The following is a 12,590-nucleotide window of genomic DNA, read 5'->3' as shown; positions in this document are numbered from 1 at the left end:
ATCAGGTGTTCAGTAGAATGGCTGAGCTGACAAGTGACACTGCTGGGACCAAGGCCTCCCCAGCAGACACCCTAGCCCCACTGCTGGTGCCCAGCAGCCACGGCTGACACTGCAGCAAGAAACTGCAAACCCACCAGGTTTAAACGCCCTTGTGCCTGCCCTGGCAGCAAACATGCAGCTTGTCACTGCACGTGACAAAGACACAGCAGAGTGCAGAGCAGGGGCGGCTGGGTCCCCCACAAGACAAGGGAGCAGGAAGCCAGGCCAGGCCCAGAGACCAGCCAGAGGGAGTTCTGGGGTCCTGGCAGAGAAACACCCACCATGGCATTCCTGGCAGCCAGTGCTGCAAAGCAGCACCTCTGCCAGAAGGAACCACTGCAATACCTGTACCGGAGACAGAGCACTGAAAGTCTCTGGGACATTAATCTCCAGAATATAAAAATAGTTGGTTTCCTGAGAAATAAAATTCACTCCCATAGAACTGACAGGGCCAGCACACACATACATGTACACTCAAACACAGACGCTCTCTGATCAAAGACCAGATGACTCCATGGCTTCCACATGTACAAAGGGAAATCTTTGCTTCACCCAAATTAGAACTAAACTATCTCCTTGTGTTTCTCTCTGCCTCCATACCTCCTATGCACAAACACACAGCCCTGCTGGGTTACATTCAGTGCCGTTACATTCAAACCCCTCCTAAGCACAGCTCCCTTGAGCTGGGAGGTCCACTCCTCTGCTGCACTGAGAGGAAAGGAGCCCTTGGGGCCAGACCGGGGGGATCACAGCTCTCTGAACTGGGGGATCCTCAGCACATGACGGGCTGACAGCAAGCAGGCACAGCACATCAGGTCCCTACACCTCCTTCAAGGCTTACCTGGCACCAGGGGAAGCTGCAGCATTCTGGCCCCATGCAACGAGACCCACCAGAGGACCCAAGTCAGCTCAAATGGAGGAAGGACACAGCAGCAGCACAGGAAGACCCTTCACGATTACCGCAGTCGCGAGAAGGGGAAAGGCCTGTTCCAGGGCCAAGCCAGATCCTGGCTGCCTTCACACACAGCTCAGGCCGGAGATTTTGGGGTGTCTGTGCTCAGATACAGAGGAAGACACATCCCACTTCCCCTGTTCCCAACCACTGGGAGGGGCTGGATCACAAGGCTCTGCAGCCCAGCATTCTGAAGCTTCCCTGGGGAGAGCACGGCCAGGGTAGCTGATGGGCAGCGAGCCCTTTTGGTAGTCAGGGGCTGGCTGTGGCATCAGGCAGCGCTTCCCGTGTGATTCCAGCCCACAGCCTCTGCTGGGTGAAGCCACACAGTTCTGCCAGCAGCAGGGCCTTGTGCTTGGGAGGAGCCCTAGTTTGCTGGGTTATGTTCCCCAGTCTGCAGTCACCACAGAGCAGCACTGGGGAAACCGGCACCCTTCAAAACAGCAGCATGGCAATGGTCGGAGGGTGCTGGGTGAGAACCAGGTGTCACCAGTCTCGTTCTGAGGGCTCCCGGTAAGGCAGCCCCAGCTGAATGAAAACATCTTTCTCAGTGGGAGTGGGCAGAGTATGGCCAGATGCCACCTTGACACCTCCAGGGCCTCGCACCACGGCTGAGCTGAGGGCATGCTCCGAGAGGCTCATGCCTTTGGTCTTGGCCAGGGCCCGCATGGAGCGGTTGAAGTGAGCTGAGCCGGTGAAGTAGAGCAGGGCACAGGCAAACTCACTGTAAGGCACCACGATGATGTCAAGCCGGCGGTGATGCCGGGCTGGCCCGGGGAGGCGGCACACCCCCAGGTACTTCTTCTGATCACCGTTGTCCTCTTGAGTCACCAGGTCATCCGTAAGGAAGCCTGGGGAGAGAGAACAAGCAGAGAGGAGCTGAATGGCAGAGACTGACACCCCCATTCTGAACTCCCTGCTGTCCAGACAGCAGCTGAGGTGTCTCATAACATCCTATGGGACCCCAAGGGCAACCCAGCTTCAGCCCTGACAGCCTTACGCAGACAGGAGAAGCCAAGCTGAACTGCAGCAATACTCCCTCCTTAGCACTGGCTGTAGAGCTGCCACTGGAGCAGGGCCAGGACCAGGGGCAGTACTCTAAGGACTTACAAGATGTCCTGTCCTTGGGAAAAGCGATCACACGCCCTTCAATGAATGCCATTCACCTCATTGCTTCCTCAGTTTGGCCATGCTAAGAACAGCTTTGAGCACCATGTGCCAGCCCCCAGCCCTCTTACCGCTCCTGTGGAGGCTGTCAAGCAGCTTGCTGAACACCCCACGGTGAGACTGCCCATCTGGGTGAGTGACCAGCACATCCACATCTCCACAGGTGGGCTTCCCCCGACGGTAGGAGCCACATGCCACACACACGAGCCCAGGCTTCAGGGCCAGGGCAGCTTGTCTGACCTCCAAGAAGAGAAAGAGGGATGAGGAGTGAGAGATCAGTCTCTTCATGCCCTTTTCATCAAGGCAGCAAAGGATCTTGTGCCTGCCTTGCAGCCTGTCCTGCATCTCCAGGGTCTCCATACAGAGCAGACACTTGGCAGGCATGGCAAACTGCCCCACCAAGGAGGCTGGCCTGCTGTCAGGCACCACGTGAACCGGGGTGGCCTCCACCTGGTCCTGCAAGAGCCCAGCACACTACCACGGTGTTACCATCACTCATCAGCTCTTGGGAGCACTGGGCTGGAGCTTGGTTGGGACAAGCAGGAAGATGCAGCAATGCTGAGGAGGCAAAGTACGGCACAACCGTTCAGAGCCTTTGGTTTCCGAGACAGCAGGAGAGAAGAGGTTTTTCAGCTCTCCTGTGGGCCAGGAGGGCAAAGCTCACCAGCTTTCCCCACAAAGAGAATCAGTTTAACACAAGATGGTCACAGGTCCTGTTTCAGAAAGGGAGATGGGCTCATGGAGAGTCTCCCTAGCAGGACACAAGACAGCAGTAAATCTGCAAGTGTCCCTTGGAGTCCACTCCTGCCAGGAGCTCTGCCTTTGCAGGAGAGCTGGGCTTCGTGACCCAGAAAAACCACAAATGTCCCAGCATTTTAGACCGAATGGATGCCAACATGCTGCTGCCAGCAATCAGACACATATAATCAGAACTTCCCCTAATGCAGCCACCTCCAGACTTGGACCCCAGCTCCTGTTTTGTGCAGACAGTGCTAATTCTGATGGCTTCATTCATTAAATGCTTAAGAAAGGCTCCCAGGTCCTTGGACAGGAGTAAAGTATTCTTGGTCTGATTGTGCCAGTCACCCTGCTGGCAGCAAATAATTAGGGGCTCAGCAATTGCCAGTGATGAGGCCATCACAGAGGCTGGGGTTCAGGAAGGCAGTGTCCATGCCCACAGCCCCTTGTCACTCTCGGGGATCATCCTTCATTAGCAAGAGATAAACCCATTAACCTTTGCCCCAGAGGTGCTCCAAGAAGCCACAAGCCTTTCTCATGCGGAGCAAGCCCTCCTCTGGTGTCCTTGCCCCCCTTCTGGCTTTAAATGAAGATTTCTAGAAAACTCCTAGCCCCACCTGAGAGCCTAAAAGCTCCTCAGATCTCACTGTGACAGGCAGCACAGACAGTGACTAATCCCTCATTCTGTCTCCTGGGCCTGGATCAGAGGTGTGTGCGTGTGTATGGAGGCGAAAGCAGTAATCCCATCAAGATAACAATAGACCCACCCCCAAGAGCCAGTTTCTCAACCCAGCCTCCCTGGGAAAGGGACCGCTCACCACCAAAATGGCTAATCCGGCACACGGGACTGACACCCCAGCATGAGCCTGGCGGGAGTGTATTCTTCGTGGCCAGGCCCTGTGGCCGAGTGACAGGGTCACGCTGGCTGCTGCTTCCATGGTGATCAGAGAGCATGGGGTAGCAATGACAGTGTGTCCCCCAAGCTCTCTGCTCACATTAGGGTACACTGGCTTAGCACCCCATAATCCTGGAGTGCCATGGCATAGTAGAGCAAGCAGCAACCTGAATCCCCTTTGCTTCCAGCAAGGATATCCATGCTCGGTCTCCCCACTGACAACCAGCTCAGAGGGTGCTCACAGCTTCCTTTGGAGAAGCAGCACCAGGGAGAGAGCTCAGGGGCCTTGGCTGAAAGCAGACATCTCAGAGAAGATGAGAGGCAGGAAAGAGGAGCTGGAAACCTGCTCAGCCCACCATGCCACACGCAGTCTTTTTCAAAGCAGTGTACAGAACTGACACCTGTGAAGTATCCTCCTCCTTGCCAAGCACTCAAACTGAACTTTCCCATGGGGCAAAGTAGGTGCCTTGTGTGCCCATGCCCAAAAAGGGTCCCCCAAGCACCGACCCTGCTCAGAGGAGAGGCTGGAGAGCTCAGCTATAACAGCGAGGCACACTTCCAAGTATGCACCCTCCTGTCAGGTCCCAGGAGGTACTCTACTCTGAGGGCCCGGGGCCAAGCTACTCACAGTCTGTTCTATTTCTGCAGCTTCCTCCCGAGGCATGCGCTCCAGGAAATCTGCGTAGTGCTTCAGCCCCACAGCTTGCTGGCTGGTGAGAGTCGCCTTGGTGCGGATATCATCCAGCGTCCGGAAACCCTAGTGCAGACCATGTCATGATATTCAAACATCTACCGAGACTTTGCTGTTTAAATACTTTCAACAAAGATTTACGGATATTGTATTTAAGCTGTCTCAAGTCCAGGCCAGTCACAGATTCTGAGATCACACGTAGAGATCACTTAGGGCCTGGTTCCTAAAAGAAGGGATTTAGGCAATCCCACTACCCACACACACCTCTAATCTCCACCCAACAATGACTTTGAATCTTAACTAAAGCTGACAGAAGGCTACTGTTCTTAAGGCACTGTGTTCCTACAGCTTGAAGGAAAACAAGTGATGCAGGTAAAGGAACAACACCTAGAATATCCCAATGAGGGAAAGCCTACAGTGTAAACACAACTGTATTTTTAAGACAGCAAAGAATCCAGTCACAAACCAAACACTAGAGGAAACCAGACTTCATTAGCTCTGTGCTCAGGAAACAAACTGTTTTTAAAGAAGCAACCCACCCAGCGGCCTGGGTTGCTCCTGTTGGCACAATTACTTTAATCTCATTTTTACAACTGCCAGACAAGGTGGACGGCTGCTCTGACAGCTACAGGAGCCAGGCAGGCCAACAGGCCAGCAACTGGATCAGGAGCTTTCACGGCCAAGATGTCCTGGCTCAAGCCTGGCTCTTAGCAATGTCATTGCAGTGAACAGTGCGAGATGAGCTCCAAGCAGCGATGCTAAGGGAAGAGGCAGTGTGTCCCTCACTCCTCCTATTGCATGTCTCTGTTGCCTATCCTCCACCCAAACTCAAGTCTCAGCCAGGTGCACTCCATTCTCCCCAAATACACCCACAATGGGAGACAGCCTCCCACCTCCTCCCATAAAACCAGACTCAAATCCCATGTCTTGATATTGGCAATTGGAAACTATTTGCGAAAGTAATTCTCCTGCACTCAGAAGCAGTCTTCAAACCCTAGTCTGAGAACCTCTTGTGTAAGGCACTAAACTTACCTGCTGGTACCACATCTGAGCTGTCTTGACCCCTGCTCCCCAGATGTTGGAAAACAACTCCAGCACAGGAACACTCTCACTGATGTGATCCAGCTTGCGCAGATGCCCACTCTCCAAGATCTCCAGGATCTTCTCTGCCATTCGCTTCCCAATCCCAGGGATTTTACAGGCTTCCTAGCAAGAAACCAGAGCCGCTGCTGGGAAAGTGAAGGCTACAATCTGGGAGGCTGCTACCCACTCAGAGCCTGGTTAGCCATTTGATAAGTGATTGATAAGTGGCAGGACTAGTTCTGACTGCTGCTCTCTTCTCTAGGCCAGGCTTACATAGGCTACATGGATTCAATGCCAAGTGGAAAAGGACAAGCATGCAGAACAGGACTGAAACACTAACACACTGAATGGCTGGACTGTCACAGCCAATCAGGCCTAGATCCAGTTACTTTTATATATTATCTTCAATGGTGGCAGTTGCTGATACTTAAGAGGAAGGTGAAAATGTCTCTGCATTGAGCCTGGAGAAGGCATTTATCTCATGGGTGCTCAGATCTGGTCTTAAAAGACTCTGACTCCCCTTTTCTGCTCATCTGAAAACACAGCAGGTGGTCAATAAATACAACTTGCACTTACTACACAGCTTCCATCAAAACCCTCCCACAGGATGGAGTTGCCAAGGCCTGAAGATAAGCTTTTCTGTGTACAGACAGAGAAAGGAATCTGGCTCATAACAGAGCTAAGACGCTGGGTCTGTCTCCCTGCTCCACCACCCTAGGAAGGTATCTTACCTGATAGGAGGTGACTGGTTTGTGGTAGCTCTTGAGTGCATTGATGGCTTTGGAGTAGCCCAGAGCTCTCCACTTGTCCCCCTGGACAGAATAGGCCTTTGCCAGCACTTCCAGCTTCTCTGTGATGCACTGGTTGTGATTCTCCTTCTTGCTGTTGGAGGAATGGGCACAAACCCACTTGCTGGCAGGTTGGGCCACTGTGGAAGAGCTGTCACTGGTCTCCTCTGACGATTTCACAGGGTAGCGGCCAGAAATCAATGCTTCCAGATCTCCCTGGGTGACAGTAGCATCTTCTCCTTCACTGTCGTCATCATCAGAGACTTTCTTTAGGGAGAGATAGAAAAGCAGCCATGTGAGAATAAGTGCATGCCTCACATATGTCCCCTTGGCACAGGCTGCTCCTGAGAGCAGGAAGTCAGAGCACTAACCAACCTCCAGGGCATGCAGTGCTCAAATTGCTATCTCTGGAAGCTGTTGGTTATATGCACACCATAGGTCTTCATTCCCCAAGCTACACATGCATCCCTTGAAGCTACATGCACATCTCACAAAGCACAGGAGACTAGAGACTGCTGTCCACCTGTGATCCAAGCACAAACGCCACACTACAGCCAAGCCCCTGAGACCTAACTGAGGTAAGACGCTGTTTAAGCTAACAACTGCCACCAGCAGCATGGTATAACAATGCTGAAATCCCTGTCTGGGGGAGATCCTGACTCCCTGCTCCCACTGGGAAACCTTTTACTGGTCTGGTGGCTGCATAGACACATCCCTCACATTCAGACTGCACCTTCCATCCCATGATGCAGATCACAGGACATATGCACTGAACTCTGTTTTCACGTTACAGACACGAAATCTTAACAGGGTAGTAAATTACAACCCCCCCATTTTCCCCATGGCTATCTGCAAGAGAAAAGGGGGAGGAAAGAATGACACAAAGGACTCCACATTCCTCAGTGACAGAAGAAAGAACCAATGTATACATTTGCTGATACCCTCAGCATTAGGATGCCTCTGTGTGGACTTAAGAAACAATGAGCCTTGGCTTCAGGTAACGAACAAAAGGGGATACAAGTGGGAAGCTGCACACAGGCTTTGTAGACTGCTTTACTCACTGGGGTCCCCCTCTCTCCTGATGTATAAACACTGGATTCCATGAAGATCCAAGAGCTCCTGTACTGTGGAAGTAACCCTGAATGGCACAGGGCTGTTTGGGATCAGTCCAACAAGTCCTGTTATGAGTTTCTCCAGAGCATCAGCCTAAGTCAGAGCCATATCCTTACTACCTCTGGTACTGCTGGCTAAGTTAGTCTGGACACAATTCCTGCAAGATACAGAGCTGAAGTCTTTAAGCAGAAGAGGCAATCCTGTTTTCCAACTCTGAAAACTGGGTCAGACAGAGGACTTGATAGACTGAAGTAGTTTTATTCGCCTTGAAACGCAACTCCTTTAAGACACTGTTCCCTCTAAGGGCAGCAAAGCCTCAGAGTGTTCAGATTGGTTAGTAAGCCCCTTAAAGGCATTTAAGGAGCGTGTTATGCAAGCACAACGCAAACAACTCTGCAGCTGGAGCATGCAATTCCCATCCTTTTGGCCAGCAGTGTCACATAGATAAAGCAGTACATAAATCCCTGACTCTCTACGCTTTGCCAACAAAGTTGATGGACTCTTTACAACCATACGCGCAAAAACAACTAGTCCGATTAGCTTCTAAGATACTCCAGGATCCTACAGCAGCTGACTTGCTAACGCTGGGTGAGGCTGGGATGCACATGGTTTGTCTGAAGCACAGCACAGGAACCAGGATAGCATCTGAAGCCAAGTACCTGTGGCAATACTCCACTTGAGAGGGAGGCAGGCAGCCTGGGGTAACACGCCCAGGGTTCAGTGAGTAACTGGCACTGCTTGCAAAGGCTGCCTTGCAGAAAACTACTGCATCCAGATGCCAGTCACACAGTGGTTGCTACAGTCTGACTGGTAACAGGGTTTTATCACAGGAGTTTACATCCAAACACAGAACTCCCAGAGCAGCCCCTGTTCAGTATGAAACACTGGCACACTCATCATCTCCTAGAGAAAAAACATCCACCCAAGCTAGAAAAGACTCTGGGCTTAAATGGAGGCTACTTCTAAGCTCAGATTTCAGCTTCAGCTTTACTGTTGTAGCTGGGTCTTAAAAGTGGTTGGTACTGTCTTTAAAGCATAGCCTGTGGGTTCTCTTCTCCTCCCCAAACTCACATAGTCCTAAGCTTGGGACAAGAGATTTTACTGAAGTGTCTACATGGATTGCTTTTGTGCACAGACTAACAGGAAATATCATTGCTTGAGGGGATTTGAAAGAAAAAAAAGGCAATAAGGCTTTGACTCTAGCAGCTGTCTGACCACCCAAAGTAAATGTGAGCAGAAAGCAGGGCAGATACCACAGGATCCGTAACAGTACAAAAGATCCTTTCTCCCATTAAGTGTGAGATTTGTTAATAACGATTGCCACTAAATTAGAGTTACAAGAAACAGCAAAGATGGGGTAATTGCTAAGGTGATGCAGTTAAGAAGCAGCCAACTCTCCCTATAGCACACTGGATAGTAAGTCTGGGGAGAAAAGATCCCCCCCCCCCCCGCCATATTCAAGAGAAAGACTGAAACAAAGGAGTCCTCAGTGGGCTGCCAGTTATGGAGTAACTACAGGGTTTTGTGAAAAAAAAAAATTAGGACTGTATTTGAAAAAAGATGCCAGCATTACAAGGCAGCTGCTGCTCTAAGAGGTCTGGGGTAACTTTCCTACAGATAGATTTGAATGATGCAAGTGCCCAAAAAGAATTCAGCAAACAAGCAAAAATACAGAGAAAGGAAAGAAAGCTAACAGCAGGTCAGAGAAGCTGACTCACAGCAGAGGCCACTAATAACCCAACACAGATATTTTAAGCACACCACCACGATAGTTCAAGTAGCAACCTGATCCATTGCACATGTGTCTGAACAGGGTGCTTGCCAAGGAGTGGAGAATGGGTCAGTATGGCTCAGGCAGGAACACGGGATGAAATATCAGAGACAACTTTCTGAAAAAGAGATATTCTCAGCCAGGGAATATTCCTCAAAAGGATGCAGGGGAAACACGATCACCAGAGTGAACCTTGGCCTGATCAGAGCACCAGGACTGCTTCAGCTGGAAATGTTCTGATGGGGACAGGAGTTTAAGAGGTGCTGTTTCTATTTTTAACACCTAAAAGGGACAAAGAGAAGCAGTAACCATGTCCACAACCTGAGTCTGCCAGCACCAACCCACTAAAACATCCAAATGCCTTCCCTTTGCTGAGAATATCTAGCACTGTACCCCTGCAGGGATGGTCTTAGCCAGGAAAAGCAGCATGCAGGATCTGTTCACAAGGAGAAGGGCCTGAGCAGGAAGCCTCACCTCAGCCAGTTGCTGCTGTCCAAGGGTGCCCAGGCCTTGCTGTGAGGAATCCTCCACCTGTGCTTCAGTATTTGGTTTCACTGCTTTCTCGTCTGCTGGGGGCTGGATCTCTTCACTGCCCAGGACCTGCTGCTGCTGCTCTTTCTGCCGTTCTCCCTCCTCCATGTACCTGCCATGCATCAGATGCCTTAGTATAGGAGAATGAGGACTTTTCAGCCCCCAGAATTTTCACTGAGAAATTTTTCTGCGTGTTTTGCGATGGAGCAAACAACCTGTATGAATTGTACTCTCTCAGATCACAGATTAACTACTCTGATTTTGGCTCAATTCCCCAATTTCCATCCACCTTGCTGACCTGCAACTTCCACTCTTATCTACCTCATTCTTAGACTCTTTAGCCGGAACTCTGCTAAAACATTTTGATCCTAACCTGTGGCTGCCTGCTGCTCCATTCCTTATTTCCTCTTGTGGCTAGTTGTCAATTCTCTCTCTACTTTTCATTTGCAATAAGTAAGAAACAGCATTTAATCCTCAGCATTTTTAAAAGGAATCTTATTATCACTGATGGATTAGGAAGAGTTGCCTTCAGCACTTGTAGCAAGTGACAGCACTCCGCACTTCTGGGCTCTATTCCATGTTTTGCTACCCCACCGAATGGCCACTGGTCACAAAGTCATTAAACTTCACAGACTGTATGGGGAAAGGTGACTTTGAGTCATGCCCACAGGAGGTGCACGGAGTTGCAGTGCGAGATTTTGAGCAGAGGTCAAATTTTAGTGCTGTTCAGTTTAGGATAGAAGCTCTGTAGGGAGGAATGACAGCATGGCATTTGCATACCTGTGCGGAATAAAGACACCGTAGCCAGTGGTACTCAGCAGCTTCTGGTCTCTAATGCAAGCACTTAGCCAGGATGCCTTCACTAGCTGCAATCCTGAAGGTAGCTTGGTTAATTTAAGGAGCCGAAAGGCCCGATCACAGTCCATGTCTTCAGCCACAATGACGTGCGTCACCTCCAAGGAGAGCTGGTTGTGTACAACACCCCCATTCTGGACAATCTGCTTGTGGAAGATCTCTGCCCTGGCTTGGCCGATGCCAGCTTGCAACACGTAGGCGGTGACTGGTTTCAGCCACTCTGCTGAGGAAAACACAGGGGCAGAAGCTCAGTGACAAGAGAAACAGTGTCCCAAACCAACAGGGTGACATATCTCACATAGGACTTGATGGCATCAACAGCGGCAGGCAGTCTTTGGGGGGCACCAGCTGGACACACCAAAGCAAGCTGGCCATGATCTCTACAGAAAACACACTCAAGGGCCAGAAAAAGCCTTTGGGGGAACAGCACCTCCAGTTAACAAGCTGGGGTAGGAGTATGACATTCCACATCATGGGCATGCAGGACTTACTGTCAAGTATCTCTGTTCCTTCCTCTTTTGAGATCTTTGGAGGGACGCTTTTCCCTGAGTCATCCCTCACCTTCTTCCTCTTGGGAAAGGCTTTGACAATCCCTCGTGGCTCCATAGGCCTGGTGGGAAGTTTAGCTGCAATTGCTGAATACCAATAAGAAAGAGGGAGGTTGCTTAGAACAGTGTTACACAATCACAACAACTTAAGATTCACTCACTTGCTCACTGTCTTTGTTGGTTTGGAGTTTTTTTTGTTGTAGCCTTCCAAAAATGCTTGCTCTGAGGGAGGCACCTGGAAACAAGAATTGCAGCCCACAAGGTCAGAAAAATCAAAGTTAGAAACCACCAAAAAGCCAATTAAGAAGGCACTGCTTGAATACCTTAAAAACCACTAAAGCTGATTTCTTATAATAGAAAGTATTCAGCTACTTTAACATTTTGGAGCTCCTTCCTGCCCAGCCAACAGAAGCAACTTTATTTCCCAGGTACTTCTTCAGCACGTTCCCAAGAGGGAAAAGCCTCTCCTGCCAGGGCTGAAATCCAATCGCCGATGAGAAGAGATAAAGCAGCTGATGGACACCAAGTGTTTCATACAGCCACAGGAGGAAAACATCCAACTTGGCTTCAGCTGGAAATAGCAAATTAGTAAAGATTAACTAGCCAAGCTCCATATGGGTACAACTGTAGCTTTACCATCACAAGCCTTGCAAAAGCGAACTCTGGGCCATTAACTATCGGCCGAGGCTACCACGAAGTTCAGTTTTCTGTAGCCCAAACAACCCCTCAAATCTCTGTATATCCCAACAGCCCTTTCCACCCAGCTGCAGCATTAAGTCAATGCCAACTTGGTTTCCTCTTTGTGCAGCGCTTTGTGTTTTGCTTAGAGGTTTCTCACACACAAGCCAGCACAAAACTATCACATTAAGCCTGGAAGAGCTGAAAATGGTCCCACCTGGCCATGTCTCCTCCCTATGATCACCTTCTCATCCTAGCATTAAACACAATCCTCTGGAAGACCAGCCCAGAGCTGGACTCAAGTCCTTGCTTCAGCAAGGAAGAGTTCAGCTTCAGGGAAGAAGAAACCCTGCTACATTTCTAAAGCTCAGCTTCACAGAAATGTTCCTGTTTTCAGGACATTTTGACCAAAAAAGCCCTCTGAAAACAGTAATACTTTCTATTAGACAAAGAAAAAAAAAAAACTACACCCAAAACCTCCAAGCTTCTAGGTGCCCAAGTCCTTTTCAGGGCTTGGAAGACTGTTTTTCCAGGTAGTATTTTAACTCGTCTAAGACCAAACATGCATGCCAGGTACCAAGCTTGCCTTGCCAGCATCCCCAGGGCCACGAAGGCTTCAACGCCACCAACCCGGCTCGCCCCAGGACTAGCGGCACCCAAAACCTCGGGGGCAGAGACAATTCCCCCGAAACCCCGCGGCTGGGCCCGAGACCGGGCGGACCGAGGACCAGGGAAGGAAGA

General features: G+C 50.4%; 1 protein-coding gene across 1 annotated transcript; it reads right to left on the bottom strand.

Moving 5' to 3' along the window:
• Positions 1-1,239: 1,239 nt before the first annotated feature.
• On the bottom strand, positions 1,240-11,229 carry POLL (DNA polymerase lambda). The gene is made up of 7 exons (XM_059821058.1): positions 11,115-11,229; positions 10,549-10,843; positions 9,838-9,880; positions 5,515-5,688; positions 4,420-4,548; positions 2,230-2,398; positions 1,240-1,842 (listed from the first exon to the last, which is right to left on the bottom strand). Exons 1-7 carry the CDS (start codon positions 11,227-11,229, stop codon positions 1,478-1,480), a joined length of 1,290 nt encoding a protein of 429 aa, XP_059677041.1. The 3' UTR covers positions 1,240-1,477.
• Positions 11,230-12,590: the final 1,361 nt, after the last annotated feature.

This window comes from Gavia stellata, chromosome 9 (genome assembly GCF_030936135.1).
Source record: "Gavia stellata isolate bGavSte3 chromosome 9, bGavSte3.hap2, whole genome shotgun sequence".
NCBI lineage: Eukaryota > Metazoa > Chordata > Aves > Gaviiformes > Gaviidae > Gavia > Gavia stellata.
Note: the sequence above shows the minus strand (reverse complement) of the source record. Positions and strands in the feature narration are given on the sequence as shown.